General features: G+C 36.1%; 4 protein-coding genes and 1 non-coding gene across 5 annotated transcripts; 1 reads left to right on the forward strand and 4 right to left on the reverse strand.

The window, feature by feature from the left end:
• Positions 1-4,426: 4,426 nt before the first annotated feature.
• On the reverse strand, positions 4,427-5,417 carry LOC137716634 (transcription repressor OFP16). Its single transcript, XM_068456076.2, has one exon. The coding sequence runs from the start codon at positions 5,332-5,334 to the stop codon at positions 4,603-4,605; it is 732 nt and encodes a 243-aa protein (XP_068312177.2). The 5' UTR covers positions 5,335-5,417; the 3' UTR covers positions 4,427-4,602.
• Positions 5,418-8,604: 3,187 nt separating this feature from the next.
• Positions 8,605-14,970, reverse strand: LOC137716633 (late embryogenesis abundant protein D-34). Its single transcript, XM_068456075.2, has 5 exons — positions 14,446-14,970; positions 10,744-13,611; positions 9,917-10,263; positions 9,071-9,349; positions 8,605-8,974 (listed from the first exon to the last, which is right to left on the reverse strand). The coding sequence occupies exons 2-5, from the start codon at positions 10,772-10,774 to the stop codon at positions 8,741-8,743; spliced, it is 891 nt and encodes a 296-aa protein (XP_068312176.2). The 5' UTR covers positions 10,775-13,611; positions 14,446-14,970; the 3' UTR covers positions 8,605-8,740.
• A 3,170-nt stretch (positions 14,971-18,140) lies between these two features.
• On the reverse strand, positions 18,141-18,581 carry LOC137714639 (uncharacterized). The gene has a single exon (XM_068453801.2). The coding sequence runs from the start codon at positions 18,579-18,581 to the stop codon at positions 18,141-18,143; it is 441 nt and encodes a 146-aa protein (XP_068309902.2).
• A 1,092-nt stretch (positions 18,582-19,673) lies between these two features.
• On the reverse strand, positions 19,674-19,746 carry TRNAA-AGC (transfer RNA alanine (anticodon AGC)). The gene has a single exon. It is a non-coding gene; the product is annotated as a tRNA-Ala (tRNA).
• Positions 19,747-24,463: 4,717 nt separating this feature from the next.
• LOC137716632 (uncharacterized) lies at positions 24,464-27,305 on the forward strand. The gene is made up of 3 exons (XM_068456074.2): positions 24,464-24,673; positions 24,821-26,834; positions 26,940-27,305. The coding sequence occupies exon 2, from the start codon at positions 25,027-25,029 to the stop codon at positions 25,660-25,662; it is 636 nt and encodes a 211-aa protein (XP_068312175.1). The 5' UTR covers positions 24,464-24,673; positions 24,821-25,026; the 3' UTR covers positions 25,663-26,834; positions 26,940-27,305.
• Positions 27,306-27,577: the final 272 nt, after the last annotated feature.

The raw sequence follows: 27,577 nt of genomic DNA on the forward strand, positions 1-27,577 counted from the left end.
AACTCTAGAGCTGAGCAAGGCGCTTGGTATGTGTTGTCCCAAGAAAGCATGCAAGTAAACCTGAATGGATGTCACTTTGTTGTCATGTGCTATAAAGAATCGAGGGGCAACTAGCATGTCAAGTCTACGTATTTGGCACATTAAATGCAAAGGTAGGGAAAGCTTGAATCCAGGGACTTGTGATCATTGAGTGCCTATACAAAGAGGATGAATACTCCTTATGACAAGTCCAACAAATTGAGAGAAAAGAGGTAGTGTTCATCTGAGCGCTATTTATAACCTCTAATTCAAAATATACGAGAAATTTAGTTTATGTAATCAGTTTGAAGGATAAACTACTTAAACATCGTTGTTCAGTTCTTATTATTCTAAAGCCTGAGCCCACTAAAAACTGACACACGACCATTTTGATTTTTGTTGACCTCACTAATTTTGAGCGCCAACAAATAATAATAATACGATGCATCTCATCTGTCCTCATCCTTCAAGTTGAAGCATAAACAAAGATATTTGGGCAGAATCATTGAGGTAAAAAAAATAGAGACAAAAACAAGATTCCCTGATTTCTTTTTGCGCTTAAGACTTTGCCAATCAAACAGACCCACCTCTGAGTCTGCACCCCCTCTCTTATTCATAATAATTTGTCTCCAGGTGCATCGTTTAATTAATTTAATCCCCACCCCCACCCCCTAAATCAGCATCAGTTACTGCCAATTAGACTTCGTGATTAGAGTTTATAATGTTCTTAATCAAGGATTAACTTCTGATTGAGTATGAAACCATGGGCTCACAGAGGATTTGCTCTTTAAAAGTTAGAATTCAAGTACGGACCTCCTTTTGTGGTTTGTGTTGGATGGAAGAGTATTTCAATATTTTAGTGTGGCTTATATGATTTGTGATGTATTCGGTTTAATGAATATTATTTTGGAAGCAATCCTATTAGTTAAATGATGAGATTTGGTTATTTATTTTGTTATTGTGATAGGTGATAATTAATTATAGGCTTCATTAGAAAATGAGTCATCTCGATTGTCTATAATAGTGTACATACTCATTTAAGGTATAAAAGGAAAAGTTTTTATGGAAATGAGAATGCAAAAATCATTGCTTTCTTATTTTACTTTGTGGGAATTAATAGATTTACAAGAAAAAATGATCATGTTGCTTAAAAGTGAAGTGTGAGTCCACATCAAAGCATATCAAGATTAAGAAATGTTACCGAGCAGTTATATTATAAGGTGATGGGGACTAAACAAGCATAAATAATAGCAATGACATGTTTGTTTATCTTTAACAAAATGTTTTAGAAAGTAAAATCACTCTTTTCAAACTTAAAGTGTAAGAGCGACACATACTTCTCTGACCAACTTGAGTTAATGCACATTTGCCAATATGTAAATTAGATTAGATGATGGAGAGCGGATCCAAAATTATATTGAAATGCACAAATTCGATAGCAAAATCTAAGCTTTGCATATTTGAGTTTTGATGTTTATTTTGGACTCATGACTTCTCGTTTTGAAGAAAAAGCGCTACGAGTCTAACTTATAACTATGCCATGACATTTAGACTTTTAAATATCGTGCTCCACTACATGTCGTTTTGTTACTTTCTGAGTTGGTTATCTATTTGTACTTCTGTCTAGGGCTACGAGGCACCATATAAGCATCTCTTAGGGTGATAGGGTTTGTAATCTTTCATATTATTTAATTAAGGGTAATTTCAACATTTAATACATGAAGTTTTTTTCGTCTTAGAGTCATACCTAAAATGTCAATTTTGGGACAGTCTCATACATCCGTTAGTCTGGCTGTCAAGTTTTCCGTTAACTGATGACGTGATGCCCAGATGTCAATAAAGGTCCTACGTGAATATTAAAAATAAAAATAAAAATAAAAATTAAACATTAAAAAAAATAAAGAATTACAAAAAAATAAAATAAATAAAAGGTCTTCTTCCTCGAACTCCCTTCTCCCTCCCTTCTCTCCTCTGCACCTACCCAACCTCTGCACATCCATCCTTCCCCCTCCCTCTTTGACTCCACCTACTCAACCTCTTCGACGGCCCCGTGACCTCGAAGGAGTGGTGATTGACTGTGAGCGGTGATACTCTTAGATCTCGGGGCAGAGATCTTGAAGCTATGGGGGCGTCGATACTCCCAAATCTCGGGGCGGAGATTTTGATTTCGCTGTGCTTGGTGATCGACATTGCCTTCTCCTTGGTCCAGTGGATGTGTGTTTCACAGGTTAAGCTCTTCCTAGGAGGCCCAAGTCGTCCTCGAAACTCAACAGGAGGCCGGAGTCGCCGTTGCCGAGCAGGAAGTACTTCTCTGCGTGCTGCTTGGGAATTGGAGTTGGTCTGATTCGTTGGGGTAGACGGCGTCGTGGTGGTTGAGGTTGAAATTGAGGGTGGCGGTGGGGGTATGGAAATGGGTAGAGGACATGGGGAAGACGAAGGTGTTATGCGCCTTTTTATTACTTTTATTTAATTAATTATTTTATTATTTTAATATTTTTAAAATTTTAATATCCACGTGGGACTTTATTGACACGTGGCGCCTAATCATTGTTTACATGGACGCCAGTTAACTGGAGACTTAATAGCTAGACTAATGGATGTATAAAACTGTCCCAAATTTAACACTTTCGGTATGACTCTGGGAGGAAAAAAAAACTTCATCTACTAAATGTTAAAAACCACTAAATTTAAGAGTAGTAAACTGAGATTTACCCTTTAATTAAATACTTTGAGGTTTTTTCAAATTTTCATGTAAATTCCATTTTTTCTTGTGCCTTAAGGTTATCGTTGAATGCATTTTTTTTTATTTATTATTTTAAATTTTTTATTTTATTTTATCACGCTGCGTTAGAAAGTAAAATTCATTTTAATTGTTATAAATCCAATCTGTCTATTTCATTAAGTAGATGGAGGGTGCAGCATGAAGCCACGAGTAGTTGGACTTGAACATGCATGGTTGTGTCTTTGCATACCACAAAAGGCGACAAGAGAAGCAGTAGGCCCCCTCAGCACATGTTTTTCTATCGATCCAAGTTAGGGGTATTGCTATTTTCTACTTGCTCCTATATACACACAGAGAGGCCGACTTAACCTAATGGCCATAGCTAGCCAAAAAGTACTGGAAGCAGGCTCGCAGGCTTTTTAGGTTGAACACTTGAACCCTCGTTGTCAACTGAAGGTGTGTAAGATGTTGAATTTGGTGAGTAGTGAGTACCACTGTAACTCTGTCTCCACATGTGTAGGTTGCACCATGATCCACATTTCCCAAGAAGTTTAACTTTATCATTAGCTTTCAACAATAATTGGATGTAGTACTTTATATAGTGTTACATACGCGTAATGCTATTTACGCATATTTTTATCGTTTAAATTAAATAAATAAATAAATAAAGAAAAAAAACTTTATTATTTATTTTTATTGTCTAAATTACTTATTAATAGAATCTTTTTTGTTAATCAAATAATAGTGAAAAGATTACGTAATCTTCTATCGCATGAAAAAAAAAAACTAATGGCCAATAATGTAATTTTACAAAACCAAATTTTGTTGTTTTTTTTATTAAAATCTAACCTATAGCCTATAGGCTATAGGTGATGAATTTAGCATATATCTAATACTAAAAAATAAAAAATAAAAACCTCTCATCCCCACTCTCACTCCCACGTTCTCTCTAACTCTCTCTTTCCAATTTTAAAAATAAAAAATAAAAAATGTTCACACACACAAAACAAAGACGTATGCTGGTTTAGAATAATAAAACAAAAAATAAAAATAAACTAACTAGTCAATGTTATAGATTTTTTGTGAGAAAATTAGGCAATGGTCATGTCAAAATTCATTTTCCTAACAACTCGAAAATATACACGTGGAAGTTGAACTACCCAGCTTCAAACGTTTAATCAAATCAGTCCTGCTCTCCTAATGTCTTCATTTTGAGGGACATGACCAAATGCATATTAGCCACAATATTGTATTAATTTAGATTTAAAGTCTTAAAATATTTGACAATTTAATAAAGAAAACCAAATCAATTTAATGATTTGATAATAAACATGTTAATCAATACTTATCTAATAATTCATTTATTAACAACTATGTCTTTTGGTTGACAATTTCCCTAACATTGCACTTAATCAAAACATACAATTGGAATGTAAATTTTTGGGTACATCAGAGAGTTCAAACCCATGCTATAGCCTATTCTTATTCATCATCTTATATATATGGTTCATTGTTGGACTAATCTCAACATTAAAAATAATACTAGATCATGCTTTATATATTGACGGTTTATTGTCGATTTAGTGTCCCAGTTCCAGTTACTTTTTGGATAAAATTTTACAACCAGTCAGTCATATATACAGCTAAAAACAGCTAATCCTAGAAACAAGGACAAGGACCAGATACTGGAGAAGAAGAAAATGGGGGGACAAGATTCAATAAGATTTGTCGATTGAAAACAACAAAAAAAAGATGGACTGATCGACTTCAATATTATACATAATAACAAATTCGGATATTTTTTAATTTCCACTGAATATTGACAAATAATGAAGTCAATATTATAACCGTTTAATTACTGACTAGACGCACCGTGAAACCTCACAAACGCCGGCGGTGAACTCCGGTTCTAATTCAATGCGGGCGCCTCCGCAGGGAGATGGCATGAGGCTGACGAGAAGATCGGCGAAAGCGCCGATAATAAACTTGTGAGTGCTCTTAGGATTCAGCGCAAGATAGCACAGGAGGAGCTCATGCAAAAACTCCCAGTTGGATTTCTTCTTCACGTCCTCCGAATCTGGCGTTCTCTCACGCGCCTCCACCATCTCCTGCATGGACCGCAGGAAGTCCCGATATGGATCGGGGGAGAATGTGGGGACCGCCACGCTGTGGTTGATGAAGAGCTTGCGGTCTTCGGTCTCGGAGGTTGATGTTTTGGAGGATGATGAGGTGGCGGCGAATGATGATTGGTCGACAATGGAGTTGGAGAGGCCGGGAGAGGAGAAGAAGAAGCGTCGGGAGGCGAAGGCGGTGGCAAAGTCGGGGGCAGGGGCATCGGTGTTGGAGTAGTCGTCGGGGGTGGAGAGGAGGGAAGAGCTGAGGGATTTTGAGGTGGTGGTGGTGGAGTCGAACAGCGTGGATTTGTCGTCGTAGAGGGAGTTGAAGTTTTTAATCATGGACGTTGATGTGGATGCGGTGGCGGTGGCGGTTGGTAATGGACGGCTGTGATCGTTGTCATCTAGGGTTGTACTCATTGGTGGCCGTCGGATCTTTGTGAAGCAAAGATTTAGGTTTCTTCCCAGTGTGTTTTGCATTTTTTCTCACAACTTAGAAGCGACTGCAGAGAGAGAGAGAGAGAGAGAGAAAGCGTGTGTGAGAACATTGTGTGAAGTCTTTATATATAGTTGGTGCCTTGGTGGTATGTAACTTGTAGTTTGGGTTCAAAGCGGCGACTGGACAGCCGTAAGAAGACTCTATAAGCTTGGAGAAATTTTTTCATGTAATTAGAACACAAGTTGGTACAACACGTGTCATAATATAAGTGAAGCGATGAGTATTTTTTAGCGTGTTTCCGTTTGTATCATGAAACCATTAAATTCATATCAAACCGCAAGACATCTGTTAAACCGTCAAAAAATAAAAAGATAATTTTAGTAATTTCTTATAGAGTTCACGTAAAACTTTTGATTGTCGTACTATTCCCCAGCTTCCTCTCTCCTTTTATGAAGTACATTTTAGCAGTAGTTTCGGTTCATGTTTTTCTTGCATCGAAAATGGATTAAATTTGATGTTGTTACTGTGATGCTATCATCTTACGTTTCACGTTATAGTATGTGTACTTATTTGTTATATATATATAATTAATATCAATCATTTTGCCATTAATACTGTAATTCTTTCGTAGCGTATAAACAACATGAAATTGTGACAGATGTATTTGAGGAGGGATGGAGGAGTAGTACGTAGGCCGCATTTACTGAAAATTGAGGAGCTTTCACATCATGGGATGGGAGAAATTATCTGTATCAAGTTGAGATAACGCAGATCAGCTACATGAGAGGAAGAAAGAGATTGATCAACAACGCTTGGATTTCCTTATCACTTTTTGATCTTCCAATTAGGACCTCTCATATTACGGGGTCCCATTTATGTAGTAAACTTTCCTGCAACACAGCCTCATTTGTCAATTATCTTTTTTCTTTATCTGCCCCTTTATCGCGTAGTAATGTTCTTTCAATGTGAACATGTAATGTATAATATGCATATTCTGAATATACATGCAATGTTCAAATGTTCTAAACTACACTAATTTAATGATCGAGAAAATTCAAACTTGCATGCAAGTGGGATGAGATTGTTTGGGCAAACTCTGTTGTATAAACAAATATTAGTAAGGATTATGCTTAACTGTAGCAAAAACGAGTAAAGTATAGGATCATCGGAAGGACCATGTATTCATCATATAAAACCTTATATATGTTCTTGTATATTTCATTGTTTCTCCCTTTTTGGTCCTAGAATACAGAGGTCTCATAAGATAAATACATTATCCGTACGAGATCTTTTTATCTCATTTTTGCTTATAATAGAACGGAATTCTTGTTAAGAAAAGACTTGTGATGTTATAATTAATTATTTAATTAGTTTTTGTGCTAAGTTTGAAGAAAAATATTGAGTGAAGTTGAAGATTTTAAGGAGGGAATAAATCGGCCGGGGGTACGAACTCACATATGGATGTAACGAATGCTCCAACTCCAAACCAAATCTCAAAATAGGGCAGACACCATGCACATGGTGGGTGACACATTTAGTCACAGAACCAACTAATGTATTGCGTAAATTCGTGTTCCAAAACCGTATCCGCCATTTTTCTGGTAGCAATGTAAGAAAACTAGCGCTCTTTCCTTTTGTCAATATCCATATGAATTATTAGCTTCTCTTTCGTCGGTCGGTACAAAATGCAACCTGCTATCCGTAGCCTGAGCATGAAGATCGATCCATGATGATAGATGCATGCAACACAGAAAAGTTGTGTCTAAAAAAGAAATACTTTCACTATTTTTCAACGGGAGAGAAGGACATTGCACTGCCAGAAAACAAAACTAGCCGTGTATGAATGATCAACATCACCTGAGGTTTGTACACGATCGCTAGTAAAAGGTTAACTATTAGTGTTACATTAGTTGGCCAGTCAGTGGTCACTTTTATTTTTTTATTTTTAATTTAGTTAAAAATAATGCTAAGTAGATCGACTTTTTAAATTAAATTTATAAATTATATAATGTGTGACCAATAAACAATAAGTACATTTATTAACACTTAAATAATAATTTAATTATTTCCAACCATATCATGTGTTTTAAACAATTCGGTTTAAAATTTTGATCTCCTTAACATTACATGTGTAGATTATTATTTTACCCGAAATGTAAATATTTGGCATTCTGTTTGTTTAATAACCATAAATGGCTTCTCTTCCACAATTAGGATAACTGACCACTTGCTTAAATTTCTCCAAATCTCATGTCTTTAATTTCAGAGTTCCACGAGGAATGCCATAGACCCTACTAGGGTTTATTATTCGTATATGGACAAAATTAAGTTACAATGACGATCAAATTCAGAATTTACTGCATGTTACCTAATATTTATTAGATTTAACTGCAGTTACTTTTCTTATATACATTCATTATCCGTCAACACATATTCTTACTTCTGTCTGCTAATTGGGTTAAATATAATTTGTTTCCTGTCGAGTCAAAATAATTGATATGAACCCCTCTTTCCTTTTCCTTTCTGCATTCTGACCTTGTGAGGTGTGGTGGTCATCAGGATATTATAAGTAAGCCAGAGTACATAATAAACTAAGCCTATTTGACACGAAGCATTCAATAATTTATACACGCATGATCTCTTTTATTAGAGAATAACTTGCATGTGACACAAAAATATACTGTAACCGTGAGGTATCGTGTTAATAATACAGTGGGATGTAAAGGAAATCTCAAAAAACCACCGTGTCAATATAGACCTATCATAACGTTTCTCTCATTCTACTGACTTAAGGATTGTGCGAAGCAAGGAGGCAAACACAAGAAGATTACAATAGAAGCAATTTCAGTGGAGGTTCTTTTGGCATACAAGATCTTGAGATCTTAGAGATACCGTGGATGTTTGCTGGATCAAACTATGTTGCCAAAGCCAAATACCAACAGCCAACCAAGCCATATGTAACGGGCAACAGCAAGAGAAACTTCCTCAAACAAGAGTACAATTATTAGTATTATCCGATCCTCCTAAATTATTTGGTTTTATTATAAATGATTCATCTACTTGCTGCTACACCCTACAGAGTGTCTCACTCTTCTGCCACTAGTCTTGAACTTCAGTTTTGTGCCTTAGCTCAACGTAGACGTGCAGTTGACTAGAATAATATACTACCCAATAATATATACTCTGATAAAAATCGCATCTCACAATACAGAGATAATCAAAGTTGACTATAACAATATGCACCGTCAAATATGACTATTAGTCAAATGGATTATAATTGCATTTACCAGCATAACATCATAAAGTTAACATTTCTAACAAAACAAGAGAAACATGTTGACATTAAACGAGATATTTACATAACAAGGTTGATTTTTTATGTCCACATTCTTGTAGAAACGTAGTAGTACAACAAAAGTAACCGCGACTTATCCACACAGAAAACTTTCAACCCATATTCTTACGCCCAAACTTCAACATGCATCCGTATATGTACAATATTGAAATAGTAGTAATAAGTTTATCCCCCATTCTGGTTAAGCCCAGCCGTGCCGCCAGCGATTCAGCAACTCCGCCTGGAGTGGTGGCCATATTTGGACTGTTACGTATCTCTGCTCCTATCACCGCCCTTGCATCCTCTCTAGTCACAGGTTTGTCCGCAGGCAACTTCTCAGTTGCATCCTGCATTATTTTCACGAAAAGAGAAACGAAATTGATTAAACCCCCTAGAATGTTAAACATAATTACTGATGTACCATATTAAATGTTAATTTGTACCTCTAACACGTCACCAAGTTTCGTTTTATTGACGTCGCGCGGGTTAACCGAGGCTGCATACTGAGCTACAGCCGCCACACCTCCGGGTGCTATCTCATTGCGTCCAGTGGCTCTCATTTCAGCAGCTTGTATTGCAGCGGCGTCGCTTTGTTCAATTGGTTTGTCTCCTGCCGTCAAAGCACTGGCCTCCAGCGCTTCACCAATCGTAATTACATCTCGATCAAGCGCTCCTCCTGGAGATGCCATTGGCACCGGTGGCTCCACATATTGGGCCACAACCTTCAAACGAAGGTAACCAATACATACAGTCATATACATATGCATAAACGCTCACTTTGTTGTTTGAAGCCAACAACGTTCACTATCAATTAGATGTTCCAATTCTTGTATTCTTAAAATATATATAGTGTGAGACAGAAAATAAACACAACATGTAAAATATCTGAAGATAACATATGTACAAAGTTAAAAGAAAAAATTGCAACTTATCTGTTGAGGCCCAACGGGAAATTAGAGTAATTACATGCGCTTATAAAGAGTTTTAGCTATTGTCAATATCCCTAATTAGTTTTATATCGACAATTATATATACAGAAAGAGTTGAGTTACTCTTGATACTCGACTTTTTGCGATTATCGTATTAGAGCAGGTTAACTTCTATTATATGTGAAAATCCCGACATATTTGTCTGTGATACACATAAAATGACATGTGACATGTGCTCTTTATGTGCTTAATTACGAACTAAGACTCCTTTCTATGTAACCAATATGGTTTTACGTTGGAACTAGATCAAACGAAAATAAATTGTAACGATACTACAAATTGAAATAGAAAAATATATACCTGTCCAGCAACTTTTTCAGTGACAACGCGGTTGCCATCGGGATTAATTGTTTCAGTAACGGTGACACCTTCCTCTCGGGCGACTTTAGTGGAGTCAAGGTGGCCAACAAGGCCAAAGCGCTCGTTGTACGTAGCTGCCGACTGCATGACAGCAGCTGGGCCACCCCTCGGATTCTCTCCAAGGACTAGGTTTTCAGCAGCTTGGGCAGTGGCGGCGTCGCGGGGCGCGACGGGCCTGTCAGCCAATTCGCCGGAGACATTGAAGACGTCTCCGTATTTTATGGGTTCCTGAACCTCGGACTGGTCCGGTCGGCGTCTTTGTGGCTGTCCCTGGCTCATGTTTTGGGCTTGAATATGACAGATTATTAGGTTACTTAGAATGTTATTTTACAAGTAGTGCAAGTATAATGTACGTTCCAAATCAAGCAATATATATATATGAAATTTGTTGTGGAAGGATGAATATGTATGAGTACGGATTGGGATAAGTGAGAACTGGACAGCAGGATTCTTCAAGTATACAGGTGGCGGATGGAGAATGAGGGTTTTGGATATAGCTCACAGGTGGACGCCATGTTTCATGTTGAACACAAACTCCGGCGACACTTGGACTTGGGTCGGTGTACGGCTTTATACTACTATAAGAGCTTTGACACATGCCATAATTGGCCTCGATAAGTTAGTTAGGGCAACTCTTGTAAGAATAAACTAGACTTAAAAGATTAATACACTAGCCAAGAACACAAGGATTAATCAACTAAATCACAATCCTTAAATTATGTATGTAATATAAGTGTAAGAACTGCAGCAATTATACCAACGCATACCTGCAGACATGTTCATGGATGAAGAAGCCATGAAAACCTACACACAACCTTCTCTTCTCTGCAAAACTCAATGCTCTCCAAGTTATAGGTAATTAGAACAATAAGAGCATGCTTTGTGAGAGCAGGGGCTTGTGGTTTTATACTACAAGACCTGGATTGCCCTATAACAATCCCACAAGGAATACAAGATTGCATTCCTTATATCAGTATGAGTCCTATAAACGAGCAAACACAAGAGTCCTCAATATACCAATATGATTGGATTAACTCTTGTCAACATGATTTAGACTTCTTTATAATATCAATTATCCCAAGACTTGTAAGAATCATACTCATACTCTTACATTCTCCCACTTGAGTATGATTCATCACAACAGAGAATCATCTCAAATTATTATAAAGGTGATCACAAAAATCGTTCATCAACACACTAGTACATAGACACAACCAGCTTACATAAGCCAAAACAATGAATTTATAATTACATCTGCAACACAAAATACAGATTTAACTTACAAATCATAATGTCTAGTTCATGTTCATAGCAATGTATCTAAGCTCAAGAGTAAACCAAGACGTCTACTCCCACTCATATAGCCCAAAATTAATATAAAAAAATACCAAACATTCTTGACAGTAAGCTGTCAACTTAAAATTATTCATAATTGTTTGAATAAACACACCTATGCATTTTAAAGTATTGAACTTAAGAATCTTTTCTGTTACATCATAGAATTAACTCAAAAGTCACAACATACTTAATTTGCACTTTGTAATTATGTGAACCAATATAGTAAAACCAAACCAATTTGCTCCCACTCATCTAGGCCATACTTAACACAAACAAGTTAAGTACAAGTTAATAGCAACTATATTAACTAAAGTCATTCCAATACAATGAATGACTAATCATAATTCATATGGAAACCAAATTCATTTTCTTTTGAATGCTAACCGACATAATAGGACCCTTCTCATTACTCAAACAAATTAAGTAACACAAATAATTCAACCAATTGCTTCAATAAAACCAAAAACTGGTTTTTAAGCATCCAAATGAATTATAATGGCCGGCCTAAATACTCTTAGCCTTATGCTTACATTCAAACATACGGTTCTCCCACTTAAGTATAAGCAGAATGTACTGCACAGCCAATAAAGAAACCAGAGATATGAACCAATTGGTTCCTGATTCCTCACCAATTGCATAATCTTAGTTTAGTCATATACACCTAAACCATTATACAAACAGTCTATGTATCAAAAGATAGTCACAATCCATTCGGAAAAACTTATCTCACATAAACCCAAACTCACTAGTTTCAACAACGATCAAAATCTGAATTGCAAGCACAATATTTTTGCATTCAATTTGATCCTAACTAGTTCAATATCCATCGAGCAAGATCAACTAAAATTTGATACTGTTTGGACATAGAAGCACAAGTTATCTCGATTAAAACGAGATAATCAAGATCTCAACTTTTTAACAATATGATTTACATATAATAATTCTTTAACAAGATCGACATGTATCATAATTCAATCTAGTCCAAAAATCAATTGCAAAAATACTAATTGACGCTTCAAAATCTCAAACAATTCCAATCAATAGAAAACCCATAATTTGTCAAAATTTCAAAATTAATATCTTATGAACTTTGAGATCGCATCAGATATGAATTAAAGGATACATACCAATTAATCAGCAAATTTTCATTAAGAGTAGCGGAAGTAAACGAGAAACGAAAATTTCAGAGCAAATCTTGTCAATCGATGAGTTCCACTATCACAGCGAAATAGAATGCATTCTTGCCAACAAGACTTCACCAAAACAATTTATATCATTCCATACAAGGAATAAGTACAAGAACCTTCACATGTTTTCGGTTATACACTGCAAAGATTGACATTTATCGAACCCAAAGATTCCAAACTCCATCATTCATATCTACGGAAAGCCCCCAAAACATATTATATGTAGTCTAACCAAAACTGGGGATATGAATTACACTCATAATTTTAAAGTCATCATTATGGATACTTGTATAATCTAATTTTGCCTTCTTTTATTTTTATTTTTATTTTTTTTAAATAATAATTCAAACCAGACCAATGCATTGTAACTATATGTATCATAAATACAAACAATGGCATCGAAATCCATTAGTTTAATATTAGAATCGCTTGATCATTAAGCATACTTGCCCAGACAATATCAATTCATGGAGTACTTGTGCAGTCAGATCGATTCCATTCCAAATTGATATTCATCATATATGTCCCAAAACCAAACAGACAAAAGAGAACGATAGGTGTTGTATATGAACAAGTTTTATCCTCCACCAAGACTAATTTAATCAGAACCATAAACTCTTTAATGAAAAATAAAGAGTATACATAGACTAAATGTTACACTAATTTATTTATGCAGCAAAATATGATTTCAGACATCTCACATAAATCACAAGTTGGCATCCATAGGGATTTCGAGTTTAATCATGCCCTCATAGTATATATACAAATAATTAAACAGGCATACTCGAAATAGCAAAAGCCCTAATTCATCATGTTCAAACACATCACACTATAATCATGAATATAAGAAAACAATTAATCATGCATGATACAATGAACTAAGTTACCATCACTGGATTCATATTCGTCAACCCGATTGCAATTCCTCGGCTCTAAATCAATGAAACAAATTATCCATCAATGCCTGAGACCCATCCATGCGGATTGCCATCACTTCAAATTCCCATCGACCCCATATCATTGAGAGTCAGCAATAAACCAATGTCTCGCCTCCACTTCTTGTAATTACTTCCCCAATGAGAATAAGCACACTTGCAAGATTAAGTGAAACTGCAGACAATTGAAATCTCAAAAGAAGAACCAAAAGTTCTTGATTTCAATCTACTTTCACTTAATACACACTGATATGAACCAACTTAGTCATATATATAGATTTTTCATTATGAATGAAAAGTATATATAGATTAAACAACTCATTAGTAAGAGACAACTCTCAATGCAGATGCAGATTTCAATTTCAATTAAAATAGGAAACAATAAAACAATAAATGAGTCAATACCAATATGAAGAATCAGAAAGATAACACGATCTTCGTTCAATGATTTTTAACAACATAATTAGTTGATCAGAATACAAGTTTATTCATTACACTAATAATACAAGGAGGATTAATAAACCAAAATCATCTCAATCTGCAGACATCATAATCAACACAGCGGAAGCAATAATTTCAAAAATCAGAATTATGATGTTTAAGAGAGATGTATACTGCTATATTACTATACTTATCATCAAATAAGCAAGCATGAAAAGGTTTTCTCAACCCCATATTGAAAAAACACGAGTTTCTCCCTTTCCAGACTGATCACAGTCAAAAATTGAACTAAAGGTTATTTCTTAAACGATGTTGTACCACTCGTCTTTAAAAACCAATTAAACAGACTTGCTCTTCAAACCAGTTCGTTTTTGCAATTTTTTAGGAACCAATTTATGATCGAATTTAGTTGTAAAATCCAATGGCTCTAATACCACATGAAGTATAAACTAGACTTAAAAGATTAATACACTAGCCAAGAACACAAGGATTGATCAACTAAATCACAATCCTTAAATTATGTATGTAATATAAGTGTAAGAATTGTAGCAATTATACCAACGCATACCTGCAGACATGTTCATGGATGAAGAAGCCACGAAAACCTGCACACAACCTTCTCTTCTCTGCAAAACTCAATGCTCTCCAAGTTATAGGTAATTGGAACAATAAGAGCGTGCTTTGTGAGAGCAGGGGCTTGTAGTTTTATACTACAAGACCTGGATCGCCCTATAACAATCCCACAAGGAATACAAGACTGCATTCCTTATATCAGTATGAGTCCTATAAACGAGCAAACACAAGAGTCCTCAATATACCAATATGATTGGATTAACTCTTATCAACATGATTTAGACTTCTTTATAATATCAATTATCCCAAGACTTGTAAGAATCATACTCATACTCATACTCTTACAACTCTTACACGAGGTGAGTTACAACAAAGTCGAGTGTTATGGATGACACAGTCGGGCACCGATTTGATCACTCTCAAGACACAATCACATCACCAGTAAGAGTGTATTTAGTTTTGATTGTCAATTCAAAGAAATATATAATTTATTTCATCTTAGGAGAAGAAATTGCGCTCTTGACCTAATCTTAATTGTTTAGTGTCTAAAATTTTGGATTTGGAATTTGGAATTTTGGCTTTGCAAATAAATATTTCCAAGATCTCGAGTGAAAGTGTTCAATGACAAAAAGTTGATGGTTCCATTTACCATATCATACATAATAGGCATCCAAAAAAAAGTTAAAATGTGATGCAGAAGAGAGAATTTTCTTGGAACATGAAATCAGTGGAAGTCTATTTTTTCTTTGAGTAAAGTACAAAAAACTATCTCAACTGGTGTCACGACATTTTCATACCTTATCTTTTAAAATTGACAATGTCCTACCACATCTTTAGAATTTGTGTCAATGTTCTACCTTCCGTTAGCTTGGCCGTTTATTTTTTAGTTAAATGCTGACGTGACTTGATCCGAACCTATTTTTTATTAAAAAATTATTAAAAACAAAAAACAATCATTTTATATTATTTAAATATTAAAATAATAAAAAAAAAGTACATAAAAAAAACCTCTGCTTTCATCCCTCCCCCCTCTCTCTTCCCCATCTTCCTCCAACCCAGAAAGAAGAAGAAGAGGAAGAAGAAGAAGAAAAGGAAAAAAAAAAAACCCAAACCAATCCCAGTTTGTCCCCCCTCCCCCCACCACAAACCTAACCCCCTGCAACCCAGAAAGAAGGAGGAGGAAGAAGAAGAAAAATTAAAAAAATTAAAAAAAAAATCCCAACCCAACCAGATATATATATATATATATATATATATATAGGAAACCCAGTTCGTCCTCCCCCCCCCCACCCCCACCCTGCAGAAGAAGAACAAGAAGAAGAAGAGAGAAGAAAAAAAATAAAAACCCAGTTCGTCCGTCCCCCCCCCCCCGCACCCACCCTCTTCCCTCCACACCCATTCCCCCCCCCCCCCCCCAAAAAAAAATTTCTCTGCGCCCAGGTTCTCAACCTTTGGAATCGGGCTGGCGAAGGTTTCCCAATTCCACCTCAACGGGATCTGGGTTTTTTTTTTTTTTTTTTTTGGGTTGCAGGTAGTGGGTGCGAGGTTGGGTGCAGAGGGTGGGTGCGAAGGTGGGGAGGTTGGGTGCGGGGAGAAGTGAGGGTGGGGAACGGGGAAAACAAATTGGTTTTTTTTTTTTTCTCTCTTCTTTTTTTCTGGGTTGTAGTTGCAAAAAAAGGGAAGAAGATGTAGATGGGGAGAAGAGAGAGAAGGGGGGAAGGGACGAACTGATGTTGGTTTTTTTGTTTTTTTGTTTTTTTTTTTAACTTTTGTTTATTATTTTAATATTTAAAAATATTAAATGATTTTTTTTTTTTAAGTTTTTAATAATTTTTAATAAAAAATGGGTCCCGGATTAAGTCACATCAGTATTTAACTGAGAAATTCACGCCTAGCTAATGGAAGGTATAACATTGACACAAATTCGTAAGATGAGGTATGACATTGTCAATTTTAAAAGATGAAGTATGAAAATGTCGTGACACCAATAATTAAAGTAGTTTTTTATACTTTACCCTTTTCCTTTTCTCCTCCCAAGACTTAGCCTAGTTTAGAAAGGAAATGGCCACATTTTGTATTCCCTTGTCAATTCAACAAGAAAGGATAAGTCATTTTCTAAGTGCGTGGCTTGCACAAGGTGGGTGGTGAGCAAGCCAAATTAAGGGTCCACAACTTTCATAGCAATCGCATCCATATTTTGTGAGTGGGTGATATTTATACGTATCTTTTTTATTTTATATTTTTTTAAATTTTTAATTGTCGAATCGAATTAATTGAAGATAATTAAAGAACAAAAATTAATAATTTATGTGTTAAAAGTACAAATAGTGTGTAGATAGCACCGCTATGTAATAAAAATAGAAACATTTTGATGATAATACCTTTTTAATATTCGATCCACCAGCATCAATCCAAAGAAAAGTGAATCAAAAGATAAAGATGAAGGTGTTTATGAACTTACCATAGGCAAATGTACGAAGCACATGAACAACCCGACGTAAGTAGAGTGTAAATTAACCAAGTTTTTGTACGTAATAACATTGGTCTAATTTTTCTTCATTCAAAACGATGCTTTAGGTGTTTCTGACTATGAAAGTGAGTTTCACAGACTATTGTGAAAAAATAAAATAAAATAATTGTTTTATTTAAACACAAAAAAACAATACGTCTAAATGATGTGGAGTTCTGAGTATATTAAATAGCGCGTCGGCAATTGTGTTAATTTTGTCCACTTACTCAAAATAATATTACTCTTACTGTAACTTGACCCTCAATTGTTTTTTTCTACGTCTTAGGTGATGAGCTTGTCAAAATTTTTAGATACAATTTAGTAGTTTACTATCAATCAATATCGATATTATTGTGGGTGTAAATTTCTGTTTTCTTCTTTTTGGACGAAAATGTATCTGCAAAACAATTAATACTTTTGGTTAAGACCAAAAACCTCACACGCCCACGATGAATGGGGGCGCCCCGGGGGGGGTGTGGGGGGGCTTTAGCCGAAGAACCTTCGATGCCAAAGTTAGAATTTGAGAGAAAAATGTTTAGAGAAATTTGGAGAACTTTGCGAGAGAGTTAGAATTAAGTTTTTGGAAGAAATGGGAGCTATTTATAGGAGTGTGGTCGGCCCCTATTTGGAGAAAATGGGTCCGGCCACTTATAGTGATTTTTGGGTGTAATTGCAAGGTATTATGTCAAAATAATATCTTGCAATCAATTAGGAAATTATTCAATTAATTTAGGTAATTAATCCTATTTTGAATGAATAATTGAAGGTTACCTTATGAGGAGGATTTGATGAGATGAATGAAATATGTTTTGAATAAATACCTATTTTAAGTACTTTTGACCTTGATTGAGTCATGATTGTCCGCTGCATGCGTGTAAGAGTTCCGGTGTACCTACGAAGTTCGAACCCATGTCATCAAGAAATGACTCAACTCATTTCCACCCATTATACAAGAGATTTAGCATACGCCTCTACAGAGCCTACTATTCATACTATGATTAACTTCATGTCCGCATGAAGATAATTTAGAAACTCATCACATATGAATATTACAACATTCATATGCAAAACATATTGTAGCAAATAACAAATAATTTTGAAAAATTGATCTCGAAACGTTCATATGCATTATTATTAAGATATTCCAACTTGAAAGAGAAGTATTAATTATTGTACAAGAATTAGCCTCCCATTTTCTTCACCCAAAACCTCTTCTTCGGAACTGTTACAACCAGTTTTTCCCCAGTACACGTAGTCCTGGCCAACTCCGGTCTCGTCGAAGCCGGCAGCCGATACCTCCAGAGATCAAGATCGTCCACTACTCCTCCGTCCAACCACCACAAATCACTACCGTCCGTTTTCCTTATCACAGTCTTTGTCACTCCGGAATAAATCTCTGTCGTGTGAGCCCGCACAGCAACGTGGTCGCCAGTTATTCGTTGGGTGGTGGGCGACTGCACATGCGTGGGCATGGAGACGGAGAAAATGAAAGAGTCAGAGGTTTCTTGGATGGAAACGTCGGCGTTTGAGTGGAAGGGGAGCTCGAGGACGCTGGCGAACAGGTGGGGGAGTCTCCGGAGCTTCTTTGGCGGCGTGGAAGAGGGGTGGACTTTCTTCTTCATGGGTTACTGGCTTTTTTTTATTTTTTATTTTTATTTTTTTGCAGCGAAGAAGATGAAGAAGAATTTGGATTCAAGTTTGTTCACAGTTCGCTTCTTGCAGCTCAATTGCAAGGGTGATAATTTATTGAGGGAATTTGCAGCAAGTTGTGAAAATTGGGCCCTAAAAATGCTCATGTTGTTGTAGATTAAACATAGAGCCCAAATGGATTGTTTGAATCCAATTTTTAGCTCGCTAAAGAACCCTTAATATCACTTTCGTGGTTAAGAGGATTTACTCTTGTAATTACATCTAAGATCTTATGATCGAATCATTTCGTTACCCGTTATTATTTGTATAAACAAAAACACATACAAGTTTTTTTTTATCAATCTTAGTTACAAGTTATATCTCCATCCAAATTTTGTCCAATTTTATCCATCCAAAATAGTGAAAGTCATTTAAAAGTATTTAAACTTGGTTAAGCCACTTTGTATTACGATAGAGTGGTATTTCTTTTTATTTGCAAGTGAGAGATCTTGGTATTTCTTTTTATTTGTAAGTGAGAGATCCTAGGTTCAATTCTCGCAAAGGTGAATTTGAACCACATTAGCGCTAGCTCATTGTGAGACTTAGCTTACTCTCCCACCCCCTTAGTATAAATAATATCGTTTATTCTGAAAAATAAGAACACCGTGGTAACCTTTAAACCATTCTTGAATTAAAGTATTTGTTTTCAATTTGAATTTAAAATAACCACAAGGGTATTATTAAAACTTTATTTTAACTGTTTTTACCACAATAGTAAAATTGATATAAGACCAACACCATAGAAAAAAATGGACAGAGATTGTACCAAAGATCGGTTTAAGGGACACTATATTTAATTTTTTTTTTTTTTTTAAAAGAAGATATTTAAAAGGAACATGTCTTGTTTGTCACCTACCACTACTATTAACTGCAAAAGGAATTATGAAAAGATTATGAGGAAAACTAACGAAAAGTTTAAAAAACTTTAGTTTTTAAAAAACTGTTGTGCCCTCGTTTGAGGGTGCCATGATTGACTTTTCACTCTCTGAAGTAAAGGTGCCAATTGGCAATGGAATATAAAAAAATGGAGAAGTGGGGTATCGATCCCCATACCTCTCGCATGCTAAGCGAGCGCTCTACCATCTGAGCTACATCCCCGTTTTGATTATTGTGTCACATTTATAATTATTCAAAGGATAACTGTGGTAATTTAGGAATATTTTCTTGGGAGCTTTCCACTTTTGAAACCCACCCACCGAAGCAAAGATCCCCGCACAAAGATTGTCTGCCCTCCCATTTCTGTTTGTGTGGTCACGATTAAACCACGTCAATATTTTATATTATTATTCATTTTTGTCTTATTATCTTTATAAAAAAAATAATATAAAATATTGACGTGACTTAACCGTGACCATACAAAACAGGAGGGCACAGAAGGACACCGGAAGTGAGAGGGCAAACAATCTTTGTCCGAATTCCCCACTTTGGGATTTTATTGGTTGGGAAAAAGAGAAAACCCCAAATCTGCTTTTACTTTTCGCTACTAACGGGTCTAAGTTGATAACCCTTTCTTGAACTGTTCAGATGTTTCAGTTCATTAAGTTTTAAAATGTACCAAGCACATGCTAGTGCTTGGATACGGTTTTCCGATTGGACAATATTTTTTAATTTTCTATTTTTCTTAGTCCATGCATATTTTTGTTCATCTTACACACACCAAAAAAAAAAAATCCATCCTGCTCTAATTTTAAAATATTACATTACAAACACTAAATTAAAACGCTAAGCTGACGCTAAACGTTTTATACATAAGTTGTATTCTTATTGAAAAAATGTTAAAGAGAAAAAGAATGTGGAAACTACAATTTTTGTTATTGGAAGTGTTATTGGCACACCAAAAATCTCGTTTTATACTCTTCATAAGTTTATTTTTCTTTCTAAATATAGAAAATTTGAAGTGTAAAATAAAAATTTTAAAGTACCAATAACAATTATCTTTTTTAATACGACAATATATGTAAAAGATTAAAAATTTAAATTAAAGCATGCATTATGATAAAAAAAATTTAAAGTCATAATAGCGTAAAAGATTAAATTTATAATTTAATAATAAAATAGATACTACTAAAGTTGGAGAGCAAAATGCCTTCAATCGTGACATTATGTGACCGACCCAAAAAAAAAAAAAGCAACTTTATCTTCAAACACAAGTTTGACAAGACATCAACTACGATACTTTCATTTTTTATATAAACACATGTTTCGAACCATCAATCTGTCAAGATTGACGTAATAAGACCGATGGAACAATAAATAAATAAAACTATTTTTAGCGACAAATCTTTGTTCCTCTAGTCAATTGTGGAATGAGATTCTTTTCGAATTATTTTTGTGAGGATTTCGGAGATACTTATATTGTGTTTGGATTCGAAAATACGAAATGATCCGAGGAAGAAGGTTTGGCTGGCCTTACATTGATTGATAATTGTAGGGTCAAGCTGGGAATTAGTAGGCCCTTCCTGCACTGCTGACTTTGATCGATGATATCTTATCGAAGAACCCGACGGCCGAGATGTCATCAAGTGAGGAGAAGGGAGGAGCTGCAACTCCTTTTGATCATCTCCTTCCATTGGAGATAAAAAAGAAGCAAATGAAAGGTTTTGAGTACAGATATGACTAATGCAAAATAGCTTGTGTGATATTCCAAAAGTTGTGTGCTATACACGCAACCCAAGCATGCCCAAATTACCATCATGCCCATATTTAATGTTAATTTTTGGATTATTCAAGGGGATAATGGAACTCAGAAAGGTAATCTAGAAAGTTAAAAATACTAATTAAGATAGTCGTTGTCTATTTATTATCAAACAGTCTCACATGTTATATTATTTCAAAATTAATTATTTAAAAGAGAAGTCAAGGAGATTAATCAATCAAAAAAAGGCATAATGGGTAATGAAAATAGGTAACGAGGATATTTAACATATAATTTGAGAGATATTCTCGTGTCAAACTCTCTCACATGTTATATTCTAAGATCTGCCTTAGACATTTATAACCTTCATTCGCATATAGTTCGATAAATGTTTTATGGTCAAACAGTCTTACATATATCCAAGAAATGTTTACTGTTCAATCCATCTATTTGTCAAACTCATCTCATTACTGCTTGTTGGGAGTATTGCGGAGGAATTGGATTAGCTAACCTTCACATGTGTTATCGTGAAAATAATAAAATGACTGATGGCAGAATTAGGCTATGAGTTTGACATTGGTCTTCATGTATTTTATGCTCCTCCTCCTCTGGTGGATGCATTGATCTTTGAGGATGCAGTTGGGTTTCCTCAAACCCGTTTTGTCAATAGTAATTGTTGTTCTTCGGTCCCTTGACCCCCAATTTACTAAAAAAACATATCTAGTAAGAAAACGTTACTCCACATGAGTTTTAAACGTCCTACTCTTAAGTAGAAGGGTATATTGGTGAATTTACACAATTTTAGAAAGATTTGAACAACGGTAATCCCAATGTCCGTTGTAGAAGAGCCAAACCCTATGAAAAAATAACGGATCACGTAATTGGGGTATGATTTGCCTTTTTTGTGTTCATGTGGACTTATATGGAATGGTATTTCCTTTTTTCCCCTTTATTCTTAATATTTAATCTCTTTGACTTTTTCTTTTTGGAAGAGATGAGTAATCGAGATTCTCCTTGAATTTATGTGTTTAAAGTTTGAGAATTTAGAGATTCGAACTAATGAAGAGAGAGAAAGAGGGACTTGGACTCTTAGTTCGTGCACGGTAGACATGCAAAATGCATTAATAAGAACAACGCAATTTAAAATAAATAGTCTGAATTTCTGAATTCGTTGTATCTAAATACAGAGATCCGAAAAGAATTGCAATTCAAAAACAAGGAGGAAAGGGCGTGTAATAATTACAGTCGCAAGTGCGTTTAGGTTTTGGGATGGGCTTTTTGTTTTCCTTACATTTTTTTTTAATTTGTTTTTTGGACGTGGATTTATAAGCTTTATTGGTAGGCCCAAGGTTGCCTCTTGTTCCACAAAAGCGACCCACTTTCTATCTCGGCAGCTCACGCTTCGGGCAGATTGGCCGTGGGGATGGGCTCACCCTCAAAGTGTGAACCATGAGATGAGGACCATGATTGGGTCTCTGATCCTGCCACTTGAACCGTTGGATCACCGGGTCCCCCTTAGAGACCCCTCTTATTGTAACATCGTGTGATTGGGAGGTTCACCGAAAAAATGGTGGCACGCAGTTGAACGCACAACTTTGCTTTACTTTAGTACTTTATGTGACCGACCCAAAAAGATGGACACGTGTAGGTTGCCAAACCCATTACACAACAAGTCAAAAAGTCTCCAACAGCTCTTTTTATTTATCTTTTAATTTTACTTTATCTTTTTGTCCCCGATATTTTTGCCACCCATTCGTGGGTCCGAGCTTTTTGATTCATAATTATCCAGGTTCCCCAAAATGCCCTCATCACTCATCAGTTTTTATTGTGTTTTTTGATATAGTTTTTAAAATAAAAAAAATAAAGAAAGAGATTTAATTAAAATTTGAAATCTCGAATACCACTGTTTCCATACAATCAAATTTAAAGCTCTCTTGTTCAAAAAAAAAAAAAAAAAAAAAAAAAGAGAGAAAAAAAAAAGGAAGCTCTCCAAAGCCGAAATCAATAAACAATACTACCAAAAATATTGGTTCGCTATAGCAAGGTCAAAGTCAGCTAAAGTATTAGCTACACAGTTTGTTTCCTTGAAGATATGATTCCGCCTTTTGCAATGAAAATCAGAGGCTAGCCATCTAATATCATCCACAATTGGTTTGAGATGGGCACTACCTGAATCACTAGTTGCTTGGAGTCCCCTTCCACTGTTAAGTTCCTAAAACCCTTACGTCGGACATACAAAGGACCTTCTTTTAAAGCAATAAGAAAACTAAGTCAACTACTTGCATTGTTTACAGACATGCGTAACTAAAGACGATACTAAGCATTTTCTGTAAATAAATGAAGTTAGCGTCCAAAGTTGTACTGCTGATATATGTTCAAATGTAGTTACTTCAGCAATCTTGAGGATCCTCAAAGCAACATTATCAGTTTCCCAAAAAAAAAAAAAAAAAAAAAAACAAGCAACTTTATCTTCAAACACAAGTTTGACAAGACATCAACTACAACACTTTCATTTTTTACATAAACACATGTTTCGAACCATCAATCTATCAAGAGTGACGTAATAAGACCGATATGACAATAAAAAAAAACTATTGTTAGCGACAAATCTTTGTTCCTCTAGTCAATTGTGGAATGAGATCCTGTTCGGATAATTTTTGTGAGAATTTCCGGGATTCTTAAATTATGTTCGTTAATTATATATCATATGATTAATTTTCGTCATATACTATTCATATTTAATTTTAAATAAAATAATTTTTGACTGGACGATATACGATGAACATACATGATTTGAAGATTCCCCAGGATCCTCATTCGTCAATTATGCTTGAAGCTATGACATAAGTTCCAATTTTTTTTGAACAAATGATATTATCTACATTAAAGAGAAGATGGTGGGTTAACCTCACAATAGATTAAGCATTAATGTAGTTCAAATTTGCCTTACCAAAAATCAAATTTAAGACATTTCACTTATTAGTGTAGCAGAATACTACTATATTGTGGTACTAAATGGCTACGTAAGTCATAATTTAGGATTTGCATAATCACAAATGATTCTTGTTCGCTCAAAAGGGCAATTGCATAGGGTATAATAGTAAATACACAAATGGGCTCCCGTAAATCCAACGAAAACCAGACCCACTTGTTTAACTATGCTAACAAGACAGTTGTAGTGTACATTTCTTATATACAATGCAAGAACTGTAGATAGTCATTTCAGATTTGTGCTTTCTTCTTCTCTCTTTTTTCCTCTCTCTCCTCTTCGGGGCTCAATTCCCCACTTCATTCCGATCCCCAAAAAATCAGTTTGCGAGAACCAGTAGCAGAGCAAAGGAGAGGTGATTACTGCCTCTGGTCCAAGTGAGAATTTTCTCGCTCGATTTGGTAATTTCCCATCACTTTCTAGAGAAAATAATCATGGGTTTTCATTTTGAATTTTTAATTTTCATGGGTTGTGTTTTTCGTGTTTTGGGTAATCGTTTTTACGCCGTTCTTGAATCTAATTTTCAGTTTTGATATTTTGATTTACAGAGAAATAGGTGATTTTTCTGATCTGAATCTGATCCGGATCTGGGTCTTCGATTGGACTGACTTTCCGTGCGATTATTACCGTAAATTTGTAATCTTTGAGCATTTTGAGCCCTGGGGCTGAGTTGTAGAAGTGGATCTAGTCGTTTACTCTGAAAATCGGACTGACTCGGCCGAGTTATACTCGTTGACTCGCTGAATCTTTGGTAATGGAGACTCTTCATGTTGTGGCGCAGCATAAGAACCAGTACTACAGCCGGGGGAAGCCACACGGTCCGGGCAGAGTCGGCCCCTCGCCGTCCAAGGGCTTCCGAGGGATCAATTGCCGGACTTTCCATTCCGGGTCAGGTATGCTCCCTACCCCATCCAAGGCTTACTCTACTCCTGTATCCAAACAGAGAGCATGCTCTGCTTCTCCTTCTCGTAGGATAACTGCACCTAGTCCAAACAAGACGCATACACCTAGTCCAGTTTCACAGTATGATAGCAGGACACCGAGTAAAAGCACCCCAATTGCTATCGATGTCAAAAACTCGAAGAAAGGCAAGCACTTCAATGGAAGATTTTCATTTTCTGAGCTCTGGGCCGGCCCGGCTTACTCCAACTCTCCCCCACCGAGTTCGTTGCCAATTCCCAAGTTTTCAATCCGTCCCAAGAGAACCGTGTCGCTCGAATTGCCCAAGTCGCCTGCTGACATCGAAATGCACCACCCAATTGCCAAGTCTGCACCTGCATCCCCATCCAGGGAGCATGGTGGGTCTGCTGCTAGAGATCTCTTTGACAATGCTGACTCCGCGACCAAGACTCTGCGTCGCATTCTGAATCTCGATGTTGACGATGAATGAATGGCGGATGGAGCACTAGGCTCCTGTAAATAGGTTTAGATTGTTTATAGAATGAATAAATTGGTTGGTAGACTTGGTAGTCTTGGGTTGTGATGAGTGTATTTAGTTTTCTGTGGTGTTGCTACAAGTTAAAGTCATGGTTGTGGTGGGTTAACGATCTCTGGCTGTTGGATGTGGAGTTGGTATTGGGAGATGAATGGTTTGTTCGGAGAAATTAGCATGGTATGTGTAATACGGGATTTTCGACATGGATGGAACTGACCCAAATTTTTAAGGAAGCGGAAGGAAATATTGGTAGGCTTGTACTTTCGAAGCGGATGGTTGTCTGCACTATTGAATGCGGGAGATGAATGTTGGGAAGAATTGGCATTGAATGTGTGATATGGGATTTTCGACATGGAACTTAAATGAATTTTTAAGGAAGCAGAAGGGAAATAGTGGTACAAGGCTTACTTTTGAAGCGGATGGTTGCCAGCAATCTGGGATGGGAGGGATTGTGCAACTTGTCATTACATATGAAAGCAGATGGAAACTACATTAGACTTGAATGTTCCAATGTAATCCCCTCACAAGTTTGCCAATTCTTGTTAACCCTTTTAGAGTTAGGTTTAGGTGTCTTGTTTCGTTTACTGCGTGTATACTGTAGAATGTGTAGTGATCTGTCCATACAGAACTCTGTAGGTTTCTATTGGTTTCGTTTTTCTTCTGCATTGCGTCTTTGCTTCCTTAGGATTTAGAGTTAGGGTCCTTATAAATAGTCTAACATTGGTTAGTCTCTTTGTTCCGTAGTTCAGGATTGTCCCAATAGCTGCTTAGGTAATCTTCTTTCATTAAACTCTCTGCCTTTGTTGTTATAGCTTCGTTTGCCTTCATATTCAACGTAACGTTCTTTACTTCTGATAACAATCTAACCTCTTTAAGTACACTCTTATCAAAGGGTGTTCCGCCCCCTCCACCATCTTTTCTGTTTTTTAAGAAAGAAAAGAGGGAAGGGGGAGCGATTGTTCATTCGTACTTCTGCTTCATTGCTTCTTCAGTCTTTAGGGTTGGTCAATCTGTGGTTCTGTCCTGTAAGATGTCCTGAGTTGTTCTTGTAAATGAAATGTGCCGGTCATGGTCTTCACATCGTTTTCATACCTGGAGGTTGTTAATCTCGCCCCGCCATCAACAAGGTAATAAATCTGTTTTCCAGTTCCCTTTCATTGTTTTGTTTGCCGACTATTCTTCTATAGTTTGTTTCAGTTGTAACTAATATCTTGTTAATGCGTGTGAAACAGGGTGCAAGTTGGGAAAGTATTCCGGAGGTGTTTTCGTTAGCAGTTCATGATGTAGTCCTTTACGCGTATGATGGTTCCTTGGTGAAGGCAAATGCAGTTCCAGCATATCATCACTTGTGTTGAGGAATGGATGATGTGTGGAAAATCTCTCTGTCTTGTGTACCGGGGATTCCATCGATCGGACAATTGTCTTTGTCGGGTGGAGTATTGTAGCGTTGGACAAATATGTGGTCGCCATTTATATCGTCTACTTAAATTTCAATGTTGAGTTTGTTCTTCTGTTGTCTAATTTAAACTTGGATGCTAGCTTGTTTATCTTCGTCTTTCGGATTCGTACTTTAATTTTATGGAAGTTAACATTATTTATCTTTACAGTTTTTATGTTTGCGAATTATGTGCTTTGTTGTTTGAAAGCTTATTACTGCGCTCGCTGATTCGTACAGTTTCAAGGGTTTGAATCTGCGAGTTAGTGATGTTTTGTTGCTATGAGAATTTGAAACTTGACACTGTTCACAAAAAATTTCAGTCCGAATGACTGCCTTCTGAGAGATTTTGGCAGCCCTTCGGGAAGATTATTGGGTACGGCTGCCAGTGTCACAACCCGCTGCTTTCGAGTCCCATACAGACATTTTGCGGGA

The sequence above is a fragment of the Pyrus communis genome, chromosome 3, assembly GCF_041283825.1.
Source record: "Pyrus communis isolate YQ-2024b chromosome 3, ASM4128382v1, whole genome shotgun sequence".
NCBI classification, from domain to species: domain Eukaryota; kingdom Viridiplantae; phylum Streptophyta; class Magnoliopsida; order Rosales; family Rosaceae; genus Pyrus; species Pyrus communis.

Bases quoted from the DNA above. Each gene is read 5' to 3' on its own strand.
- LOC137716633 (XM_068456075.2), bottom strand. From the start codon at position 10,774: ATGGCTTCTTCATCCATGAACATGTCTGCAG. The intron at 9,350-9,916 runs GTATATATTTTT...CTTCGTTTGAAG, and splicing joins CTGAAAAAGTTGCTGGACAG to GTTGTGGCCCAATATGTGGA. The intron at 8,975-9,070 runs GTACAAATTAAC...AAAATAATGCAG, and splicing joins AACTTGGTGACGTGTTAGAG to GATGCAACTGAGAAGTTGCC.
- LOC137716632 (XM_068456074.2), top strand. From the start codon at position 25,027: ATGGAGACTCTTCATGTTGTGGCGCAGCATAAGAACCAGTACTACAGC.
- LOC137716634 (XM_068456076.2), bottom strand. From the start codon at position 5,334: ATGCAAAACACACTGGGAAGAAACCTAAATCTTTGCTTCACAAAGATC.
- LOC137714639 (XM_068453801.2), bottom strand. From the start codon at position 18,581: ATGAAGAAGAAAGTCCACCCCTCTTCCACGCCGCCAAAGAAGCTCCGG.